Raw genomic sequence first — 24,702 nt, forward strand, 5'->3', positions numbered from 1 at the left:
AAATAAATGTGCTGTGTAGAGGTTTTATTTGATGATTTCTTTTGGACTTGGCCAGCAGAGCATAATAACAAGTGAGAAAAAAATGTTCTGCATCAGAGGTAAACACACAGTGAGGACTGAGGAAAAATAATGGAAAAGAATAAGCAATCCTTGCAGCTTGCCCTATGTTTTCCACAGGTGCTGTGGCCAAGAATCTTGACTTTCGTGCTACCTGTTGAATATACAGGAACGCTGGAATACTTGTTTAATATCATCAGAATCCTGATTATGGCAGAAGAGAGAAAGAAGAAGAATGCCACAGAGTCAACAGCACTTGTCATCTCTACAGGAGCTGGTTTGTACATTCAAAAACAAAGCAAAACATTTTTCTCATGAGAGACTCATTTCCAGAAAGGCTACAGTGTTCCGATCACATGCCCAACCCCAATCTGAATTTTGCTCGCCCCCACAGCAATAATGAAAATTGCTTTTTCTTTCTAGTGAAACTTCCTTCACCACAACAGCTACTGGCCAGACTTCTGGTGAGTGAGTTGCGAAAAAAACACAGTGTGGGATAAATTCAAGCCAATATAGATAATTCAGTTCTAAATAAACCAAAAGAAACACTGAAGGAATAATAAATGTTCTGCTGTACTAATGACACTCATGAAAATGTATATAATTGGCAAGATTATTTTCTCACTCTAAAATGCATGTTAAACTTCATGATTTTAAAATAAGCATGGACGGAATTTGATCCATAAATACCATTCAAGCCACTTCCACATGTATGATTAGGTTTCCCTCTCTCCTCTTTGCTCCGTATGTACCATTTACTCAAGCATTATTTCCCAATGCCCTTATTAAATTAAATATTTCTAAGTGTCGGTACCTTTATTTTTGCTCTAGAATAAGTAAGGATAGACTGTGATGATTTGTTAAAAGATTAGCTAATGTAGGAATCGATGGAATCCAGGACAATAGGGAAAAGGAACATGTATGTGGCCTTTTAAATACTCCTAATCATAGTATTTTCTCTTCTATTCTTCAGGTAATATCTACGCTCGCGAGTTTAGGGAAATTATGTGGGGCTGGTGCAATAGGGCTTTTGAAGACATTGCCTGAGATAATTCACCCCAAATTGATAAACCTATGGAAAGCACGCTTACCTGAACTCCTGCAGCCACTAGAAGGTACAAGGAAGTGGGATCAGGTCTTTATCCAAGGCGTCAAGAACACAAAGAAATAAGGCACCATTTCTCTGTTTCAAGTTATTATTGTTTATTACAGGCAATAAAAACAATGAACTTGGTATGCAAGGAAGACAGCTATACTTTTTTTCTTGATTCCTTATATTCTATTTCTCTACCAAATACTTGTACCACAAGAGGACCTGGTGGGTATCATCTTTAGCAAGATGTTCTACTTTTCGTAAACATGTTTTTCCCTGGTCTTTTTCTTGTATTTAGAGGAATTCTCTTTCAGTATTGTCTTAAAAATTTATACTCAGCCATGTAAGAGTATTGAAATGTGATCATTTCAGAAGTTATTGTTAAAATTAGCAAAAAGCTTAGATTTTTATCATGGATTGAAGACCCTCTGTCCACCTGAGCAGCACTTTAAAGTTGGCAACATAGTAAATTTCATCTGAAATAATCATCCTGTGTAAAGACAAAAGTTGAAATAGAACTCCAGCATCCACTGGTGACCTGGCAAGGGAAAAACTGAATCCTGATATTTTTTTTTGGCAGTTATTGCATTAATTTCTTTTTCTAGGAAAGAACACTACTGTCACGCTATGGGAAACCATGCTGCTTCAGGTAAGGGTAGCTTCCAGGTTAATTGTTGATGATGGGGTGTTGAAATCAGCTAAAGTTACCCATCTTAACTAAAAAGAACTGGATTCCAAACAGCAGTAAACAACACTTCCTTTTCTTAGGAAAAGGACTAGAATGTTAGAAGTGATCACTTAAGAATTACACTCTTTATTTTTAAAGATTTTTATTAAAATATAGCTAACATACAATATTATATTAGTTTCAGGGGTACACCACAGTTATTCAAGTGTACCCACCTGGCACTATTCAGAGTTATTACCATATTACTGATTATATTCCCTATGCTAGTGAAGTAATCACCATGAAAGATTATGCTCTTTAAATTACCGTAATTTGAGCAACAATATTTAGTCTCCAATTTAAAGTTTAAGACAGTTTTGAAGATTTTGGTTACTAATACTTTTCTCTATGTGTTTCTTAAATCTTCTTCAATTTTCAGAAGTCTTTTCTCTCTTTGCAATTGCATTCGTTGCCCATTCATATGAAGAAACACAGATTAACATAATTTCTACTTCTATGGTCCTAAATACAACTCCATTTCTTCCTCTATCTGCTTTTCCCTGTCTTTTCCCTGATTCCAAAAAGCCAAAGGGCCACATTGTAGCCCTTTTCCAGAAAAGAATCTCCTTCTTGCATCCAAAAACTTTTTGGACTTTCACAACTAAACAGTTCCCCCAGGCAATGCCAAATCCCCAAAAAAGTAATTTGCAGACAAGAGTTGGACATTGGCTTTCTAGGGGAGATTTTGATTTCAAGAGCCTACAGGTCAAGGAACCCATCGGGAGGGAGCTTTTAATCTAGCAGGGTTTCAGTTCATAAACCACCTACATAGGAATTACCTATGACTTCTTTTAAAATGTCAATTTTCAGTGACCTCTCCAAAGCATCTCCACCTCCCATCACCACCCTTTCCCGAATCAGAATCTCTGGGAGTGGTGGAATGGTACCTGAGAACTGACGTGTTTTAAAGACTCCCATGAGTGATTTTTATCCAATATGAGATTTTAAGTGACTGCTTTACTCTCCTGGTTTTTAATTCTAGGAATCACCTGTCTTATACTCATGTTTCTTTTATCTCCCCTCTCTCTCAAAATTCTACCTGAGTTTTCCCTGCTACCATTTTAAAATAACTGTTTTTACTAGGAAAGAAGGTTCTTTCTCTAGAAAGAAGCTTTGAGAACGGTTTCCTTCTTCCAATCTTGAGTATGTTTCTAGTCTCCTTCTTCCAAAACTGTTCACATGTGCCTTCTTCCCTTAAATTTCCAAGGCTGTTTAATTTCTTATCTTTAAAGGACCCACTCACTGCATGAGTTCTTAGTAAGAAAACACATACAAATATTTTCATTTGCTTTAATATTAAGTGTCCTTTTCTAAGCTTAAAATACAGAAAATATAAGAGAAATAATAGATTTTAGAAATTGCAATAGAGTTTTGACCTCCAAAAAGACAAAAACACCTTTTTATGTATTGTTCAATGAAGAAGGACATGGGTCCAAATGATGGATTGTGGCTTTGGCTCAAAACAGTTGGTGAAACTAATATTTAGTTAGCAAAAAGTGTCTGTACATCGAATTGGTTCTTCAAGACATTTAATTCTTTATTCCAAAAATATCCCTTCTTTTAGTACATAATAAAACAAACATTGACAAATGGAGTTTTTCCAAATCTACTCACAACTTGACAAACATTAACTTCAATTTGAGTCTCAGAATGGATTAGTTTCTATTTTAAGGCTTTAAGCAATTTTTTATTTAAGAAGGAAAAGGAAGGCACTTGTATGGAGTTACTTCCACATTCTGTGTAACCTATTCTTAATGGAATTTAGAGCATCACAGAAGATGGCTTTTAAAATAAACTAAAATGAAAAGTTCAAAAGCTTTTTAAATGGTAAAAGGAATAATCCCATTTAATACATATTTATACTTTTTGAAAAATATGTAACAAAAAAGTACCAAGAAAGCGTCTTAAGTAGTTGCATTCATATTTAAATTCTACTTCCTACCACAGTTGCTCAAAGAAAGTTTATGGAAGATCAGTGATGTAGCCTGGACCATTCAACTGAGTCGGGATTTCAACCAGCAAATGGGCAGTTACAGCAACACCTCCATTGAGAAGGTTGGTTTTCAGCTAAGTGACCTTCACGCTATCTCATGACCCAAAATGGCTGCTCAAATTCCAACTTGTCTGCACTGCAATCAAAAGGAGGGAGGAATTGTTAGAAAGATGCTATCTTCTCTTCACCTCACATTTGACGAAAAGTTACTCACAGAGCCACAGCTGTCTGTGAGGAAAACTGAGAAGTATAATGCCTTCGAGATAGATATATTACTGACTAAAATTCAGGGGTTCTGCTCTAGAAAAGGAAGAAGAATGAACATTGGAAGGCAAAAAACTAGCAGCTCCTGCCATAGCTCTGGTTTCATGTCAGCTCATGTGTTGGTTTCCACTGAGCCAGCTGCTCGAGGCAAACTACAAGAAAAAATATCTAGTACAATGTAACAAAAACTTAGAGCTAAAAGAATGCTCAAAGGCCAGCTTTGTCATTGCTCTGTCTCCAACTGGCCTCTACCTACCTAACATTGTAGCCATCCATTCCTAATGGGATTTGAATCCACTTTCTGCTACTTAGAATTTATGTAGATTTAGATAAATTACTTAATCTCTCCGGAGCCTCAGTATACTCACCAATAAAATGGAAGAATACCCACCTCCAAAGGTTGTAGTTTTGTGAGTGTTGAATGAGGTAAAGCATATAAAGTCCCTGTATGAATTGCCTGGCACAAGGCATAAATTCAATAAAAAGTAGATCGAGGTTGTCATTATGGCTCTGTGATTCCTAAGTTTTTTTTCCTGGAAAAACATTTCCTAAGTCATCCATTCTAGTATTAAGTGTCTCTTCCCACAAATTATTATTAACTTTTAATTCTCCTATGTAATATTCAAAATATCCCTCAGTGATTGACTGTCTAACTTGGTAAAGAGTACTAATTCTCTAAATTGGTCTATCAAGCCTGCAGACATACCCATCAGGAAGATTTGGTGAGCAATGCCTTATCTTCTTATACACAAACTAGCCTTGTGCATCTCATGTAATACTATTCAGCCAACAGCTTCCAGACTCACAAGATTAGTCCGGGATAATTGTCATATATGAGGCAGTGTAATTCAAGCAATGAGCTGCCTAGATGGCTCTCAACTGTTAAACTTAAGAAAGTAAGAGTGGATCAGTTAGCTTTAGCTACATAACTACCTCTAGTGGATTAAAATAATCACCATCTATTTAGCTTACAACTTTGCAGGTTGTCAGTTTGGGATGGGCTCAGCTAGGCAGTTGTCTGATCTCAACTAGTCTCACTGGCATATACTGGGGATTGGCCAGTCTAGAATGATCTTAACTAGGATGGCTAGTTTCTGTTCCTTGCGGTCTATCGCTCACCAGCAGGCTAGCCCAGGCTTGTTCTCATGGTTGTGGCAATGAAATATGCAAGGTCTCTTGAGGTCTATGCTCAGAACAGGGACACTACTACTTCTGCCACATTCTCTTGGCCAAAGCAAGTCACATGACCCGTCCAGATTTGAAGAGTGTTGAAAGAGACTTTCTGATGGAAGTTCCTGAAAACTGCCATTGCAAAGAGTCATGGACAGAGGTGGAATGGAAAGGTTGTGGCTATTTTTGCAATCAACTATTTTTTTTTTCCCCATTTCTGGGTTTCTGATTTCTGTCATTCCTTGCCAAGTCACAAAGCAGGAATGTACTACGCACTGACTCTGACCAAATTTAGCAGAGAAGCACCAGGTCCTCAGTACTGGGAGGCACAGAGGCTAACTGCCTAACACACAAGTCATATTTTCCCCTTGATAACATCAATTTTTCTGCAGCACAAGACTTCCAGATTCCTTCTTATCCTTCCTCCAAGGTAAAATGAAATAGACTCTAGCAGTTTGGACCCTAAGTAGTATTTACTGCTGTGCTTTACACAGTATTCCTCATTATAATTCCATTATCGTAGGGGCCTTTTGCCGAAGCACCCAGAGTGCAGTGGGTGCTACCTCATCAGATGCTCACTATGACTGAGGCTACTCTCACTCTCATCGTTGTTTCACCTGTTTTATCACTTTATGTCCCCCTCAGATCCCAAGTCAGACTGATCTGTACAATTTCTCCTGAATGCGCTAACTCCATCTGTTACTATTAGTTTTTCCTTTTCCCCTGTGTTATAGATCTCTTCTAGTAATAAGCTGTAACTTCACAGCTATAATCCTTTGAGCCTACAGAGTCCTTGGAATGAACGTCCCACTGGCCAGTTTTCATTCTTATATGTGACAAGACGAACGTTCTAAATAACGAGATACCCATCTGACGCTACATGGCTGTAAATGATTTGAATCTTACAAAACAATTCAAGTCTTCATGACCTAATTTTTCTAGCCATATGAGTACCTCCTCTTGTGAATTTTTTCCTTGTATCTTAACTCCATGAGAATATAGATATGTCGATTTATATGTACCCATGTACACACACACACACACACACACACACATACATATTTACATTCAGGCATGTACTGTAATGTTCAAACAAGCCACTGCTGGGCTGCCCCACTCTCCCAGCCCTAGTTTTAATGTTTGTATGGCTTTGGGAAAACAAAAGAACAGGAAGGCATGTCTGTCCTTTACTCCATGATGAGACTGCAGAAGTATCGAGGATAGGACTAGCATAATGAATCCAACATTCTCACCAACTGTAAAGGATATGGAAGCCACAGATGATTCTCCCATGCTCCCTCACCAATGTTCCTCCATTTGAGAGCTTTCCTTTCCCAATTCACTAAGAGTTTCTTACAGCCACAATGTGGGTGGAAAAGTTCCTACATGACTTTTCTCCTTCACCCTTGACACCATTCTGACAGGATCTGGACAACTCACCTTACTCCTGAGATAATAGCAGAGCTGAAAAAATATTACTTTCCAGACTATTATAGGTTAAATCTCCTAAACTATAAAGTAAGTTAATATACTTTGAAAATTGAGAATATCTGATGACATCATCTTCAAATAACCCTATTTTCATTGAACATGCTTATTCAATAAGCATGTATTGAGCACTTATTAGCTGCCAGGGACTGTACACTGAAAGTAATCAATCGGTAAGACCGTCTATTATCAAGAAATAAAATTCTGAGCACAGAGACAAAGAAAAAAATTAAAGATTACCATAGGGAGTGAAAGGTATTAGAATGACAGGGCACAAGGCATGGAGGAGTGCAGAAAAAGAGCACAGGCAGAGGACAGCCTGGTGCGGGAGGAAACATTCTCAAGCAGAGGTAACACTTGAAGTGCAAGGTTACTAAGCCATCATTTAGTCACACAAGTTTCTTTCCTTAGGAAACTGTTTTCACTCTGTCCACTTCTCATCAGTCCTGCTTTTCAACCTTTAACATTCTGTTGCTTGTCCTTTGTTTTCCAGAAATTCCTTTGGAAAGCATTGGGAACCACCTTAGCATGTTGCCAAGACACAAACTTTGTAAGCTCACAAATTAAGGAATTTCTGACGGCTCCCAGCCAACTGGGGGATCAACGACAGGTGGGACCCCTTTCTCTCAATTTCCCCTTAAGATGATGATAATTAATTCCATCTAGAGAACCTATGACAGTTTGATGATAATGTCTTACTTATCCACAATTATCTGTGAACACATTCAGAATAGTCCAACAGAATTTTTCAGAAAAAAATGAGCCTTCCCTGTTTAAATATCAATGCTTCATTATTTAACCAGGTTTATGAAAATATCGAAAAATGAATTTTAATCATTCTTACTTAACAAAAGTATCTTTAATATATGTTGACATGGACTTTATATTAGTAACTTAAGTATGATCACAAACATCAAAATCATTTAGTTTACAAGCTGAAAGTAACTTTGTATACCACTGGTTTTCAACCTAGAGAGAATGTAAGTATAATCTGGAGAGCTTTTGCAAAGCACTCCCTAGCCTAGGGAGTTTCATATCCTAGCCTAGGCTGGAGAGCATATATGAAAGTGGAGGAAGGAAAGTATATATACTGAAGAGAGAGAGAGAGAGAGAGAGAGAGAGAGAGAGAGAGAGAGAGAGAGAGAGAGAGAGAGAGAGAAACTTCCCCACCTAGTACATCTAGTATAAAATAAATTACTGGGTTGTGTTATATACTCTCCTCAGAAATTCTGAGGTGTTTAGGGTTCTTTGTCCCATATTAAATGGCCAGATAACCATAAGACTTACTAAACTTTTAAAACTTATTTTTTTTCCTTTTTGCTATTCTTTTATTCTTGTCATATATTCAGTTATCATGTACTGCTCTTGGTATTATTTCTAATACCATTTTCCCTATCCTAGTTATCCTTTTAGTTCTGCTTTGTCTAGGAAACAAAGTAAGTTTATTTTAGATATAAGCATACTATAAGGCTCTCATTCAAAGCCTGAGGATTTTGCAAACTGTAAAAGATAAATTTTGTGACATCTATTTGAACTTCTCAGATTCGTTTTTCTTACTTCAAGTTGTTGAGTGTGTTCCACACATTCGAGTCACTTAGTAACTGACCTCTGGGTAGGTAAAGTGTTGACATGTAATTTTCTTAATCCTATGAGCCTGTTGACTTTCCATCTCCTAAGCATGACTCTTTCACCCACATAACACCAAAGCTCAGATCAACTGGATTCAAATCTTGGCTCCACAGCATACTATCTATGAAATTCCTCAGTTTCTCCAAAGTGAAATATGGGAAAACAGAACTCTTCTCAAAGCTCCTGTTCATGGAGAGGGCTTGCTGAGCAGTTTCAGGACAGAGAAGATTTGAGACCATTGCTACTGTGAGGAACTGGAGAGAGAAGTTGGACTAAGGGGAGGTAGTAGGGCATTTGTGCAGATTTAAGGGTCCAAGTGAGGTTGCAATCATCTACACTGCCACTGATTGCCTCTGTGGTGTCACTTTTTTTCAGCAGCGTCCAGCAGACTGGGTGTAGGCACCGATGGTAGGTAAGTTGGAGAGTCAGATTTACCCAGTGCTTCGGTTTTGCCAGACTTAAATGACAGAAGGAGAACGGGACATAGGAAAGCTAGGGAAGGAGACAAGTTAGGAAGATGGGCTGGGAGAGGAGAAGAAACACAGAGAGCATTATGGTGTAAGAGCACAGAGAGGATAAAAGACACGGAGAAGTATACCTTAGGCCATGACCCAGGAGCACAACAATGTCAGGGTACAAGCCTTTGAGGGATTATTCTAAGCATTTCTGGTGATAGAGGGTGTGTGTGTGGCCTGGTATCTAAGGACTAAGAACCATGAGGATTGAGACCTTGGTGACAATGGCTAGTCCCTGGGTTCTTATGGTGGCTCTAGCAGGGTTATTCAACCAAACAAAATATAACAAGATTCATGAGCAAATTACCATGAAGGGACTGCAGTGAAATCAGCCTGGGGCAAGAGACGTGGGGAGGGAAGAATGGGTAGCATAACCTTAGAGTGTAGAACACTAGCCACCAGCTTTCAAAATTCAACCCCTTAAGATATAATAAAGTTTCAGGGTGCTCTTTTAAAAATGTCAGTCAACTCAAGCTCAAAACACCCATCAATCTAAGATTAAAAATCCAAAATCTTGAGTATGAACTGAAAAGTTCTACTTGAACCAGCCTAGACCTCCCCTCTACCTCCTCTTGCGTTGCTCTCCTCCTTCCTCATTAACTTGGCCTTCCTCAGTGGACCACAAAGCCTTTGCACTTAACTTCTCTCTGTTTGGAAATCTCCTTCCCAGGTAGGCCAACAGCTCAGTCCCTCACTTATTTTAGGGGTCTGTTTGATGTCATCCTGTAAATGTGGCGTTCTCTGGCCATCCTATTTAAATTGCAAATTCCCCTCACAATCTGGAGCAGTTACACTCTGTTCTTGTTCTTCTTATCTCCATAGCACTTATCACCATCAAAATATTAATATTTTTACTGAATTTATGTGTTTATTTAATGTCACTTCTCCTGGTTATATGCTCCACAGAGATGGGGAGTTTGGTTCTGTTTACTATTGTATCCCTAGCACCCAGAAGTGTGCCTGACACATAACAGGTGGTCAACAAATATTTGTTGAATAAGTGAATGGTTAAACTCAAAATCTCATATCTTTTCTGATTTTAGGGAATAACATCTATTTTAGGATACTGTGCTGAGGACCACTTGAATACTGTTTTAAAAGTTCTTAAAACGTTCCAAGATCGGGAAAAGTTTTTCATGAATCGCTGTAAGGTAAAAAAAAAAAAAAAAAAAAGCACTTTGTCTCCAAAGCCTTTGGTCATTGTAAGGGCAAATGACAATGATTCCTTCAATGAGTACCCTTTCTCTGTGTTATACTTACTCCTGTCCCCAGGCCTTTATTCCAAGTCAGAACTGTCTGAGCCCAGGCCCTGTAGAACGACCAGCTAGCTAACAAGGCTACTCCATTTTCTGTCACTAATGCTGTTCTAAAGTGTTCCAAGGAGTTCCTTGTGTGCCTGGGTTTGTCCCTCTGCCAGGTTTTCAGGCCTTGTATATACTTTTCGTTGTATATGCCCTGCTTCCCCTGAAGGAGAATGATTTAGTAAGTAAAAATTAACATAAGCGTTCTCACAGGTACCTCTATTAAGTCCTGATAGATGCGCAGCACAGTCCTGGGTGTTTACATTTGCACAAACAATAGTACCAGTTATAGACTAATTTTAATCATCCCAGTCTCATTTCTTAACCCCTTCAGTCATATTTTTCATTGCCTTCAGGGTCTTTTTTCTGGGAAAAAGAGACTGACCAAAACTGACATCATCGTAATCTACGGAGCCGTGGCCCTCCATGCTCCTAAAGACCAACTCCTCACCCGGCTTGATCAAGACATCGTATCCCAAGTCTTGTTTCTTTATGGCCAATGCTCTCAGGTAACGGCCACGACACAGCTGCCTCCATTTGCAGGCTAGAGTCCTCATAGGTTGGAGGAGCTCAGTCCTTGGGAATTTTTATGCTCAAAGGACATGGGCCAAGGCAAGATAGGATCTGGTATGTTTTAAAAATGAGAACATGTGAGAACAGAAAAATTTATTATGAATCAGGGTCAGGACACTTATTTCTTGCTGAAGGCCATGGGCAGTTCAGATCTTGCCACATCCATGATGTCTTCCCAGATCAATTGTACTCACAGTGGTCTCACCCTCATTTGGACTTCAAATTATTACTACCGTTCTACTTTACGGTAACTGGTTTATTAGTTCCTTGTAATACTCTCTGAAGTGTTACTAATGATAGTTGTTTAACCTTCTGCAGGGTAACGTTGATAAACCATGTAAAACAGTGCCTCACAAATAATAATAGGCACTGTGTATTTTTTTTCAAATGCAGTTGGCATTCAATATTATATTAGTTTCAGGTGTACAGTGCAGTTGTTGGACATTTATATAATTTACGAAGTGATCTCCCTGATAAGTGTAGTACCCACCTGGCACCACGTAGTTAGGTAAAGTACTTTAAAGTGAATAAAATATGTCATTCATCAATCTAATCAATCTACTTCATGTTGTACTATTTTCCCTCTCCACATTCACCCCAGCCACCCTGACTGACCATCCTCGACGCTCCTCAAACATGCCAAGAACGTTCCACCTCAGAGACACCAGAGTTAGAATTCATCCGACCATTTCTATCCCCCATAGCACTTCTTGTATCTTTAATAAAGTGCTTTATACATATTGTCAATTCAGCCATCTTGCTGACGAGTACCAAGTTAGCCACCAAAGAATCACCTAGGGATCAAATTTAAAACATAGCTCCCCAGAGCCATTTTCCAGAGAGGTTGATTCTGTAGGTGTGGGTTGAAAAACACATCTGTATTTTTTCGAAGGTTTATGAATGATTCTCATCCACAGCCAGGTTTAGGAAGCTTTCATTGACTATGTGAACATCTTCTCCTGGTAGATTGTCGGCACCTTGATATTAGGGATTGCACCTTATGCTCCTTTATCTCCTCTTCTGTACTCTTCTATAAACCCACTACCTGTTTGATAAATCTGTGCTCTAGACATTTATTCACATGTGTATGTGAGGAGAATGGAATCACAGATTACTCATGAGAGCATAGAAACAAGTAGTATATGCTAGTGGAAGACTATAGGGCAGTGATCCTCACACCTCAGTTTCATGAGAATTACCTGGAGAGCCTGTTAAAAATAGAAATCCCTTAATGAATCATCAGTCTTCAGGGACGGATCACGGAATCTGTATTTTTAAAATGCTCCTCAAAAGACGATTCTGACACACCCAAAATTTGATATACAATGACTAGAACAGAAAACATAGTCCATCATTGAGGAAAATTACAATAAAAATAAAAAAGAAAAGGGAAATAAAGATGTTTTAGATAACGATGACTGCACACTTTCAAGGTACAACAATTCTGCTATAATGCAATACATGCGCAAAATTGTACAAGAAAAACCTCAGGGGTTATGGGAGGAATGGATTAAGGAGCACAACATTTATAAAAAAAACATCAATGACACATTTTTAAAAATCAGGAATCTAATTTTTTTTAAAAGCAGCTAAGAAATATATAAATACAACAAAAAATTATGGCACTTTTCCTTGAAAAACACCCACTGTCAATTTTGAAAGTTTTGAAATATTATGAAATAGTGGCAAAGGAGGGGTATCTGAAATTTGAAGGACAGTTATGATGCCACATTTGGATGGGGAGCAGCTCGTAACAGTAAACTGAGGCAGCTAACGGATGTTTGAGGTGTGTGTGTGTGTGTATGTGCGTATTTCTACGCAGCTCAGTTTAACTGGTGCACCCTTGTGCTCTCACGGATGAAACTGCGCATAAGCAAACACAAATCTCAGAATATGCTACAATTATTCCCTCATACATTAATTTCAGTAGAAGAAATTTTCATTTTCAGCAAAAGCATTATAGCAGAACTGTATTTCAGTTTCAAAGTGAGCTGCTCTATTAACTTTCATTTTAGTACCCTTTACTGCTCCGGTAGAGCCTCTTTAAATTGATTGTGAAACCTGAAAACCCAAAGGCCTGATATCTTTATGCAGCCTTCTGTGGTTTAGTCGTGACTCATTTGAAGGAAAGAATCTGCCAATGTCCATGGTCTCACTTTGAAAATGGGGAGGAAGAGATCAGCCCCCGTCCTTTGTCAAGACTAAGAGTCCTGCTTCACTGTTGAACTTAAGGTTGATGGTGGGTTTTTTTGTTGGGGTGAGAGAACTCTAACTGCTTCTCTAGTATCTGTTTTTGCCTTTAAATTTTCAGATTCTGGGCATGTCTGTGATGAACAAGGTATGTGATACTTTTGAATACACATATTTGAACATAAGTCATGCTCCTTGGAAGTGCAGTAAGCATAGGTATTCTCTTGATTTGATTCCAGAGGAAAAGATCATAATACAGAGGGTGCCAAAAAAATGTATACACATTTTAAGAAAAGAAAACTGTACTAAAATTATAATACTCAATATATACCAATAACAAAAGATGAACACAAGTCATGTTTGACTTCTGCAATTACAAGACCTGCTCAAAGTGGTTGCCATCAGCATCCAGACACTTCTGATTACGGCAAACTACTGCTTGAGCAAGGTTGACCAAAATGTCCACTTATATAAATTTTTGGCACCCCCAGTATAACTAATTAATCCAATTCTGAAGCCAGCATCCTGGAGCCTAATCTAGGACAGAACAAGGAGATGTATCTGGTTCCATGTGGCTTGGAAGTTAGGCTGTAACGATAGCAGTGCTTTTAGAACTGTGGTTTGGAACCCACAAGTAGACCACGAAATCAATTTAATAGGTCACAACCAGCAAAAATTTTTGTAATGAAATAAAAGAGTACATTGCATATAGCAATAAGTATCATAAAATTTTCGTTTCAGTTATATATGTGTGTGTATATATACACGTATATATATATATATATATATATATATATATATATACATATATATATACGTGTATATATATATGTATATATATACACACACACTGGGGTGTCCAAAAAAAATACATGACTTGTATTCATCTTTTCTCATCGGTATATATTGAATATTATGATTTTAATATAGTTTTTTCCTTTCTTAAAATGTGTATACATTTTTTGGCACCCTCTGTGTGTAGCATATAAGTACTGAGTGGAATTGTAAACTGTTTTCTACTGTGGTTTATGGTCAAAATGTTTGAAAACCACTGCTCTAGAGAAACCTCAATCTATCAGGCGAGATGGGGGTAGGAGGAGGGAGTGGAGATTGACCTTTGTTTTTCAACTTCCCTAAAACTTATATCCTAGACTGAGGTAGAGATGGCAAAAGGAGCAGAGATTCTCGCTCCTGTCTGGGCACGCATTTCAACTCTAGATCACGTGTTTATAGAACCAGGAGCGCTGCCTAAGGCCCTGGCTTGTACTGTGCATTGCTCTGCTTTAGGACATGGATCTGCAAATGAGTTTCACAAGAAGTATCACTGAGATTGGCATTGCTGTCCAAGATGCTGAGCATCAGGGGTTCAAGTTTTCCTACAAGGAGGTCCTACTGGGTCACATGCTGGTGAGTGAGCAGACAGGACTTGGGCAAGTATGTTACCAAAAGTGCAGGGTAGTCTTTTTTTTAATGGGTAAAATTTAGCAGTCCCAAGGAACAGATCTCTGCCATATTTGTATCTGAGGGCACCCAAGGGTCCATGAGGTTGTGTCTGCATCTGGAAAATCCCCTTATCCTTTCTGAAACGTTTCACCTCCTCATTTGTGTGGCAGGACTTCATCAGGGACGAGCCCCTGGATTCCTTAGCTAGCCCTGTTCGGTGGAAAGCTTTAATCGCCATCAGATACCTCAGGTAGAGAATTTTTTGTTATCCTCATTGGAAAATATTTCCTCCCCTATATCCTCTTTCTGTCAACTGATTTGTCAATCAGTGCACCCTCCCTAACATGAACACAGTTATTTCAAACAAGGGCTTCTTCTCTTTCCAGAGTTACAAAACTCAGAGATTGATCATTTGACGACTGACAGGGACTAAAGAGCTACGTAGAGTGAGATTTATTATGAGGAGTAAAATTTCTGTGCAAAAGAAAATTTCTCTTCCGAGATCTTGGTCTGTAGGCAAATTTTAATCTTCCCATTAAAAATTGATTAAAGCTCTAATCACATTCCAGTTGGTTGGTAGCAATATACCTGAAGAAGAAAATAATTTTAAGCAAATTTTTAAAATAATATTTCCCCCTGCAATAAAAGAAATACATGTTCATTGTTAAAACTTGGAAACTATAGAAAGTTTTTAAAAACAGTGAAAACCACTCTCATTTCCCCCACTTTACCCCACCCCCATTTTCAACTTTTTGGTATGTTTCCTTCAAGTTTTTATATTTAGTGCTTCATTTTGATTACAGAGTTGAGATCCTAACTTGCATATGATTTTTTATCCTGTTTTTTGTCAATTCTCCTTATATATTCCCACATTGTTACCAATTATTTACAAACATCATTCTTTTTCATTAAAAAAATTGTTTTAAATTTTTAACTGTAGTAAAATACGTATAACATAATATTTATCATCTCAGCCATTTTTAAGTATGTGGTTCAGTATTGTTAAGTACAATCACATTGTCATGCAATCTATCTCCAGAACTCTTTTTATCTTGCAAAACTGAAACTCTCTCCATTCCCGCCTCCCACCAGCCCTGGCAACCACCATTCTACTTTCTGTCTCTGTGAATTTTGTACGTTAGGTACCTCATATAAGTGGAATCATACAGTATTTATCTTTTTGTGCCTTGCTTATTTCACTTAGAACAATGTCCTCTAGGCCCATCCACATTAAAGCATGTAACGAAAGTTCATTCTTTTGTAAGGCTGAATAATATTTCATTTTATGTACACATCATATTTCTTTAATCCATTCATCCCATGACACGTGGGTTGTTTTCATGGTTTGGTTACTGTGAATAATGCTGCTAGGAACATGGATGGGCAAACATCTCTTCCAGTCCCTGCTTTCAATTCTTTAGGGTACATACCTAAAAGTAGGATTGCTGGGTCATATGGTAATTGTTTTTAATTTTTTGAGGAACCACAGTACTGTTTTCTATAGCAGTGGAACCATTTTACATCCCCACCAACATTGCACAAGTATTCTAATTTTTCCATATACTTGCTAATACTTGTTACATTTTTTAAATAGTCTCCATCCTAATGGGTATGAGGTGGTACCTCATAGTGGTTTTGAGTTGCATTTCCCTAATGATTAACAACTTTGAGCATCTTTTAATATGCTCATTGCCTACTTATGTATCTTCTTTGGAGAAATGTCTATTCAACTCCTTTGCCCATTTTTTATTGGTTTTTATTGTTGAGTTGTAGGAGTTCTTTTCGTATTCTGGTTATTAACCCTTTATCAGATACATGATTTGCAAATATTTTCTCCCATTCCATAAGTTGGTTATTCACCCTATTAATTGTGTGCTTTGATGCCCAGAAGTACTTAATTTTGATGTAGAACCATTTGTCTATTTTTACCTTTATTAGCTGTGCTTTTAGTGTCATATCTCAAAAAATCATTGCCAAGTCCAATATCATGAAGCTTCCCCCTGTGTTTTCTCTTAGAAATTTGATAGTTTTAGTTCTTACATTTAGGTTTTTAATCCATTTTGAGTTGACTTTTGTATATGGTATAAGGTAAGGCTCCAACTTCATTCTTTTGCATGTGGATATCCAGTTTTCTCAACACCATATGTTGGAAAAACTATCCTTTCCCCCATTGAATGGTCTTGGAACCCTTGATGAAAATCATTTGAACATATGCTAGAATCTATTTCTGGCTCTCTATTCTATTCCATTGGCCTATATGCCTGTCTCTTTATGTCTATACTGCACGGTTTTGATGATTGTGGTTCAGTAATAAGTTTTGAAATGAAGTGTGAGACCTCCAACTTAGTTCTTTTTAAAATTATTTTAGCTATTTGAGGTCACTTGAGACTCTATATGAATTTTAGGATGGATTTTTCTATTTCCACAAAAAGTGCCATTAAGATTTTGATAGGAATTGCATTAAATCACTAGACTACTCTGGATAGTATGAACTTCTTAACAATAGTAAACCCTCCAATCCATGAACAGGAGATATCTTTCCATTTATTTGTGTCTTCTTTAATTTTCTTCAGCAACATTTTGTGGTTTTCACTGTACAAGTCTTTACTTCCGTGGCTAATTTATTTCAAAGCATTTTATTTTTTTGATGTTATTGTAAATGTAATTGTTAATTTCCTTTTTGACTGTTCATTGTTGGTGCATAGAGACACAACTTATTGTTGTGTATTGATTTTGTATCTGCAACTTTGAAGAATTTATTTATTAGTTCTAATAGTTATTTTGTAGAGTCTTTAAAGTTTTCTGTATATAAGATCATATCATCTGCAAAAAAGCAATTTTACTTCTTCCTTTCCAATCTGGATGGCTTTTATTTCTTTTCCTTGCTTAATTGCTCTGGCTAAGTCTTATAGTACTGTGTTAAATAGAAGTGGCCAAAGCAGGCATCCTTGTTTTTTTCATTGTCTTAGAGGGAATGTTTTCAATCTTTCATCATTGAATATGATGTTAGCTCTAGGGTTTTTATATATGGCCTTTATTATGTTGAGGTAACAAATGTCATATTTAATGCCTTCCCTAATAGCTTATTATATAGATATGCCCTATGTTACTTAACCAACCTCTTCTTGCTATATCTAATTGTTGCCTGTTTTTAAAAACTATAAATAATACTTTAGTGAACACCTTTATGCAAAAAGTGTTCTCTGAACCTCTAATTATAAGAGTTGACAATTTGGTTCAATAAATATTGTCATCTATGTATCAGGCATTCAGGTAGGTTCTAGAAGAATAATTATGAACAAAGTATGATTTTGCCCTGAAAGAATATAGCCTACTGAAGAATATAGATGCAAAACACACCCATATAAATTCTCTAGGGGCCGGCCCAGTGGCTCAGGCGGTTGGAGCTCTGTGCTCCTAACTCCAAAGGCTGTCGGTTTGATTCCCACATGGGCCAGTGGGCTCTCAACCACAAGGTTGCTGGTTCAACTCCTCAAGTCCTGCAATGGGTGGTGGGCTCTAACCCCTGCAACTAAGATTGAACACGCACCTTGAGCTGAGCTGCTGCTGAGCTCCCGAATGGCTCAGTTGGTTGGAGCACGTCCTCTCAACCACAAGGTTGCCAGTTCGACTCCCGCAAGGGATGGTGGGCTGCGCTCCCTGCGACTAGCAATGGCAACTGGACCTAGAGCTGAGCTGTGTCCTCCACAACTAAGACTGAAAGGACAACAACTTGACTTGGAAAAAAGTCCTGAAAGTACACAGTGTTCCTCAATAAAGTCCTGTTCCCCTTCCCCAATAAAATAAAAATAAAAATAAATTCTCTAAAATGTGGTAAGAAGAAGATAAAGGAGGCACAGGTTGCCATGTTTACAAAGATGAGGAAGGTTTGAAGAAAGCTTAAATAAATAATTCTTGATCAGGAAGTAAGAATTAACCAGGCTCTAGAACAGTGCTATGAAGTAGAAATATAATGCAAATCGCACATGTCATTTAAAATTTTCTAGTAGCCACTTTCAAAAGAGTAAAAGGAAATAAGTTAAATTAATTTTAATAATTATTATTTAATAAATATTATTTAATTCAGTATATTCAATATATTATCATTTCAACATGTATTCAGTACAAAAATATAGTAATGAGATAATCTACATAATTTTTTATACTAAAGATTCAAAATCCAGTGTGTCTTAGAATTGCATCATATCTTAATTCAGACTAACCACAACTGAAGTGTTCAATAACAACATTTTGCTAGTGGCTACCCTCATTTGGACAGGACCCTTGCAAACTAATCTCAAATGACAGAAAGCAAATCAGTGTTTGCATGGGGCCAGGGTAGAGGAAGAGATGAACTGCAAAGGCACATGAGGAAAAATTTGGGAGTGATAGGAATGTTTCATATTGATTATAATGGTGTTTTCATGGGTGTAAAACTCATTTAATTGTCCCCTTTGAATGGATGCAGCTTGTTGTGCATAAGTTGTACTTCAATGAGTTGATTTTTTTAAAAATCAGCCAGACAATAAAGATGAGAAGACTATTCAGCATATATCAATACATTTAGCACTTTCAATAGAGCTGTCCCAGGTGGTACTTTTACTTCCCTATGAGAGAACAAATTTCACTCTGCCCTGAAAGTGTCATCATTTTTTCTTTGCTCATTTGGTCACTGACAAATAGTGTTGTATTGTATTGTCTTCATTTACCTTTATTTAATGATAAAAGGGGTTTTTCATGTTTTATTGAACATTTGCATTTTCCCAAGATATGTCCAGGTTTGTTCATATCCTCATGACGTCTATAGTAAATGTAAGAGAGAGAGAAGAAGAAGAAGAAAAGAGAGAGGAAGGGATTATTTTTTCACTTGTGCATTTATAGGAACCTATGTGTGACAGTATGTGTGACACTACATATAACATGAGAGGACAGATGAAACTGATAAAACTCACTGCTCGGAGCTTAGAATCAATCTGTATGTGTGTGTGTCTCTGCCTCTGTCTCTCACATACACACACCAGCACTAACACATGTTATCACAGATGTGAATGTTATCACAGATCATATAATAAAGGGTTAAGTAACGCAAAGCAAATGATGATTTGTTTATCACTAATAAATTCGAATTGAGGCACGTTGTCTACACTCACCGGTACAGTCTGATCTGTCCGTATTCCTGTTCCCACTTCCTTCAACCTCCCACCACATCAGAAAATAGATCTGACTCCCTCAGGAGCAATTGTCAGTTCTTGGGAACTCTCCTGGGTCATGTTTTGTTTGTCACCATAATATCCACTCCTCCATGTGGTTCTTGTTTCAGTAAACTGAAACCTCGGCTCTCACTCAATGACCATCTTAATATTCTTGAAGAGAATATTCAGAGGCTGCTGCCCCTTCCACCTCTGGAAAAACTCAGAAATGAAGGCGAGACGGACAAGGACAAGGAGCACATTAATGTACGTGGGGAGAGGCCTGAGGAAGATGAAGAACTCAGCGGGGCTTTCCTCTCTTGCCTCAGCACTACACTCCCACTCCCATTTCATTGCAGTTTCTCTATGAACGATCCATGGATGCTCTGGGAAAGCTGCTGAAGACCATGATGTGGGATAATGTGAAAGCAGAGGACTGTCAAGAAATGTTCAATGTGAGTAAGGCCACCACTCAAGCTGATTCCCATCTCCCCTAATCTGTGCTCCAATACACCACTCCACACTCGACCTCATCCTGTTCACACGGAGACATGCAGCCTGACTCACTTACCCCACCACATAGGGCCAGTTCGTTTAAAAATTGTTTGTGGGGAGGTAAGCACCTGTTGCGTAAGAGGCAGAGACAAAATGAGAGTGAAAGCAAGAGTGAGAGAATGCAAATGAGTGAATTGTGAAGAATACTAAGGAAAGGACACTTACTCTTTAACCAACAGCTTCTCCGAATGTGGCTAGTTTCACAAAAAGAGTGGGAAAGAGAAAGAGCCTTCCAGATCACTGCAAAAGTGCTGACAAATGACATTGATGTAAGTAATCCCCTAGAATCAATAGGTTTCACTGCTTGCTAACAACCAGGATCTCTTGAGGCTTCTGGAATCCCATACTGCTACATGATGGATCTCCGATCCCCCTGATGGAGTGTTTTCCAGAGAACCACCTGAGAGGTCTCCTAACTCCAGAGTGTGGCAACCACACTAGGATTTAGCTCTTTCGTTCTCTTTATGTGGTTGCTTATTTACTTTTCCACTGCCCTTAAAGGGAAAGTTCAAGATTCAATTTCATGAATATTAAATGTCAACTACAATTTAAATATATATGTGTGTGTGTGTGTGTGTGTGTGTGTGTGTCAGAGGTGCCAAAAAAAAATGTTTACAAGTGGACACTTTGGTCAATGTTACTCAAGCAGTAGTTCACCAGAATCAGAAGTGTCTGGATGCTGAATGTAACCACTTTGAGCACCTCTTGTAATTGCAGAAGTCAAACGTAACCTGTATTTATCTTTTGTTATCAGTATATATTGAGTATTACAATTTTAATACAGTTTTCCTTTCTTAAAAATTTTTTTGGCACCCTCTTATGCATAGTCACGGGACGTAAAGTAGAGCATAGGGAAGATAGCCAGTGGTATTGTAACAGCTATATATGATGTCAGAGGGGTAGTAGATAGGAGGTGTGTAAATGTCTATTATGTTGCTTTGTATACATGAAACTGAAAAAAAAAAAAGGATTTAATTTTGTTCTAAAGACTTGCAGTGAGAAAACAGGGACTTAATATCCAGTGTTGGGAATATTCTGGTATATCATTAGGCCACTCCATCACCCTGGGGGTCTCCTTTATCTTGCAGGCACCAGTGAACTTTAAAATTGGCTCACTCCTAGGCCTCCTGGTTCCTCACTCTTGTGACACCCTGCCTACCATCCGTCAGGCCGCAACTAGCTCGGCCATTGGTCTGTTCTGTATAAAAGGTGAGTAAAAGATGAGAAACCCACAAATGAAGAGAAAATATCTATTTTCTTCTGTTTTTAGCTTTTCTCCTTGTACATCTATGTCTCCTTGGTCTCCTTTCTTCCTCCCTCTCTCCCTCCCGTCCCATGCTCCTCCCTCTCTCGCTCCCTCCCTCCCCAATTCAGCCATTTCTGAGTTCTAATATCTTCATTATGTCACAGAATTTGTCTCTTGAATCTTTTTTTCTCAGTGGCTCTGTTTTTCTGTTTTTAAAAAAATAAAGATAATAACACCAAAGCATCTTAAAGAGCCATTAAAGTGGATAAAATAAACATTTTGAGAGTGTCTGATTTAAATCACTGAGCAATTGGGCATATTAGCAATGCTTCCTCTATTACAAGGTTTTCTTTAGGAGGAAATTACGCTGTTATTATGGTGCTAAGTGACTTTCAAAGTTCTCTAAGAGAGATAACTTTGTGGAGGTTTTCCCATCTTGCGTAACAAGACCTCTGTCTGCTCACATGAATGACTGTCAATATCAGGAAATGTAAAGAATTTTAAAACCGGGCGACCAGATGGCTCAGTTAGTTAGAGCACGAGCTCTGAACAACTGAGTTGCCGGTTCAATTCCCACATGGGCCAGTGAGCTGCACCCTCCACAACTAGATTGAAGATAGCGAGCAGCAGCTGAGCTCCTGGAGGGGCAGCCGGACGGCTCTGTTGATTGGAGCGTGAGCTCTCAACAACAAGGCTGCTGGTTCTATTCCCACATGGGATGGTGGGCTGTGGCCCCTGCAATTGAAGATTGAAAAACAGCCACTGGACTTGGAGCTGGGCTGCGCCTTCCACAGCTAGATTGAGGGTCGGTGACTTGGAGCTGATGGGCCCTGGAGAAACACACTGTTCCCCAATATTCCCCCAATAAAATTTTTTTAAAAAAAAGAATTTTAAAACCTCAGTCTTGGGCTGAAACTGACAAACAGGGCCTTCTGCCCAGGTTAAATCAGGTTAAATCAGAAAGTATTTCATGGAGCCCTGCAGTGTGAGTGTGCAGTTCTATGTAGACCAGGTCTTGGTTTAGTGCCTGCTCATGCCTGCGTTCCACTCTTCATTCTGTTAGGTGCTCAGAAAATATTTACAAAGTGCCTTCCCACATGTCAAGCATTGTTCTGATGCTGGAGACACACATTACAAGATTCACATAAGAAAAGTGTGTTAAATCCAAAAGGCAAGATTTGGATTTGGAGTGGGGGAATAGTCAGTCAAAAAGAAAAAAAAAAATATTCAGCAGAGCCAGAATAGGTATGAAAGTCCCTTGGGATATGGGGAGAGTGTTCATTAAGTATATACTCATGTGCTTTTACTAAACCAGGGGGGAAAAAGTGAATTAGGGAAATAAGAACTAAGGGACCATTTCAGTAAGAGAAGTAATGTGCCAGAACGGGACCTCATAGGAAGAAAGGAATTTGAATTCTATTATTGTTGTACCTATTCTTCCTTTAGCCTACTTTATTTCCCTGAAACGAGCAAAGTTCAGGTCCTCAAATACTCTTTGTTAACAAGAAATTCCATACTTCATTAATCACTTTAACTCTTTTTCTTGATTGATCAAATAAGCATGGTAAAGAGAGAAAGAACATGATTATTAAACACCCACTACATACAAGTAACTAATGTGATATTAAATTAAATACCCTTTTAATATTCATGGGTGTTGCTCAGTCAGTTTTGAGATGAGGGATCGGAGGTTAAGAAATGTACCAGTCACTTGGATCGCTGAAAATTGTGCAGCTGGGCTATGAGCTCAGGTCTGTGTGACTGCAGGATCCATGTGTTTTGTTGGGACTGGTGGAAGGCTGCCTTCCACCAAATGGCTCTGGTGGGAGTTCCCACAATTCCTGTACATACCCACAGCCAACAGAAAATCATTACTATTTAGGTCTACGTCTACAAATTGATATAAACAATCATGCAGTTACTGATGTTCCTATTACAGTAGTTACCTTTCCATTTCCCCAAAAGTGGCTCACCGCAGAGTGGAATTCCAGCAGGGTAACAAAGTAGTGAGAGCCTGGGCATTGGTCTCAGACAGACCAGAGTTCAAGTTTTGACTTTCCTAGTTTTGCTCACAGTCATGTGGCCAAATGGTTTCACATGTCTGCCTCAGTGCTCTCATCAGCAAGATAGGGGCAATGACGGGAGAGTCTACCTCAGATGATCTTTCTGAATAGTAAATGAGCTCGTTATATGCAGAGGATTTAACATGGTGCCCGGCAGGTATAAATTACTCAATATATGTTTGCTCTTATGCTCACCATCTCATCAGACAGTCTTTAGTGCATTTGTTAAAGGCATCCAGCAGCTGAATTAGTGTCATATCAAAATATAGCCAGCCTCAGGATGGCTCTTAACAACAAGGTTGCCAGTTCAATTCCCGCATGGGATAGTGGGTTGCGCCCCCTGCAATTAAGATTGAAAACGGCGACTGGTGAACACACAATATGAGATATAGATAATGTATTACAGAATTGTACACCTGAAATCTATATAACTTTACCAACAATTGTCACCCGAATAAACTTTAAGTTAAAAAAAAAAGAAAAAAGAAAGTGGTGACTGGACTTAGAGCTGAGCTCCACCCTCCACAACTAGATTGAAAACAACTACTTGACTTAGAGCTGATGGGTCCTGGAGAAACATGTTGTTCTCTAATATTCCCCAATAAAAAAAAAATTATATATGTAGCCAGCCTCTTCAACTCCTATCATGTCTTTAAACTCTCACCTATGTCTCCCTTTGCTGATTTTAGGTATTCACCTGGAAATGGAAAGACTGCAGGGTTTGCAGGAAGGGTTGCAAAGTGATGATGTGCAGGTCCAGATCAAGATTTCTTCTAAAATAGCAAAGGTAATAGATATAGAAGACTGGCCAATGGAAATAAAGATGATTTTGGATTGGTTTCCAAATGAGTAAGCTGTGTACAGCCCACTACCAAGGAGGAGAATAATCTAGCCAGCCATTCAAGCTGAATCTTCATTGTCCTGTCATTTATGAACTCTGGGTGTGGGTGCCCAGTCAATGCCTGCCGCTGATAATTTCATGCTGTGAGAAATCTTGTGAATCAAGCAGCCCTCTCCAGGTTGAGGGAGGCAGTCAGGTGAAGTAGAAGGACGGGCTTTGGAGCCAATCAGACAGACTCTGTGTGCACTGCTTGAAGCTCAGAATCCCCATCTTCAAAAAAAAAAAAAAAAAAAGTACCTAACCTATCTCTCAGAGTTGTTATGAGGATTGGTCGATCAATTCATTCATTTATTCAATCATTCATT

At 38.4% G+C, this 24,702-nt stretch overlaps 1 protein-coding gene across 1 annotated transcript in view; it reads left to right on the forward strand.

The window, feature by feature from the left end:
- Positions 1-24,702, forward strand: part of MROH2B (maestro heat like repeat family member 2B) — a gene marked incomplete at both ends in the record, with an annotated part of 57,462 nt that overhangs the window by 17,166 nt on the left and 15,594 nt on the right. The window contains 16 exons of the mRNA XM_081054042.1: positions 178-334; positions 481-521; positions 1,031-1,172; positions 1,756-1,799; positions 3,825-3,932; positions 7,286-7,402; positions 9,980-10,087; positions 10,594-10,746; positions 13,122-13,148; positions 14,288-14,407; positions 14,614-14,693; positions 19,764-19,899; positions 19,992-20,087; positions 20,367-20,456; positions 21,276-21,396; positions 24,186-24,283. Of these exons, the coding sequence (XP_080910168.1) occupies positions 178-334; positions 481-521; positions 1,031-1,172; positions 1,756-1,799; positions 3,825-3,932; positions 7,286-7,402; positions 9,980-10,087; positions 10,594-10,746; positions 13,122-13,148; positions 14,288-14,407; positions 14,614-14,693; positions 19,764-19,899; positions 19,992-20,087; positions 20,367-20,456; positions 21,276-21,396; positions 24,186-24,283 (1,638 nt within the window). The remainder of the gene's footprint in view (positions 1-177; positions 335-480; positions 522-1,030; positions 1,173-1,755; positions 1,800-3,824; positions 3,933-7,285; positions 7,403-9,979; positions 10,088-10,593; positions 10,747-13,121; positions 13,149-14,287; positions 14,408-14,613; positions 14,694-19,763; positions 19,900-19,991; positions 20,088-20,366; positions 20,457-21,275; positions 21,397-24,185; positions 24,284-24,702) is intronic.

Source organism: Rhinolophus hipposideros (assembly GCF_964194185.1).
Source record: "Rhinolophus hipposideros genome assembly, chromosome: 7".
Classification (NCBI taxonomy): Eukaryota; Metazoa; Chordata; class Mammalia; order Chiroptera; family Rhinolophidae; genus Rhinolophus; species Rhinolophus hipposideros.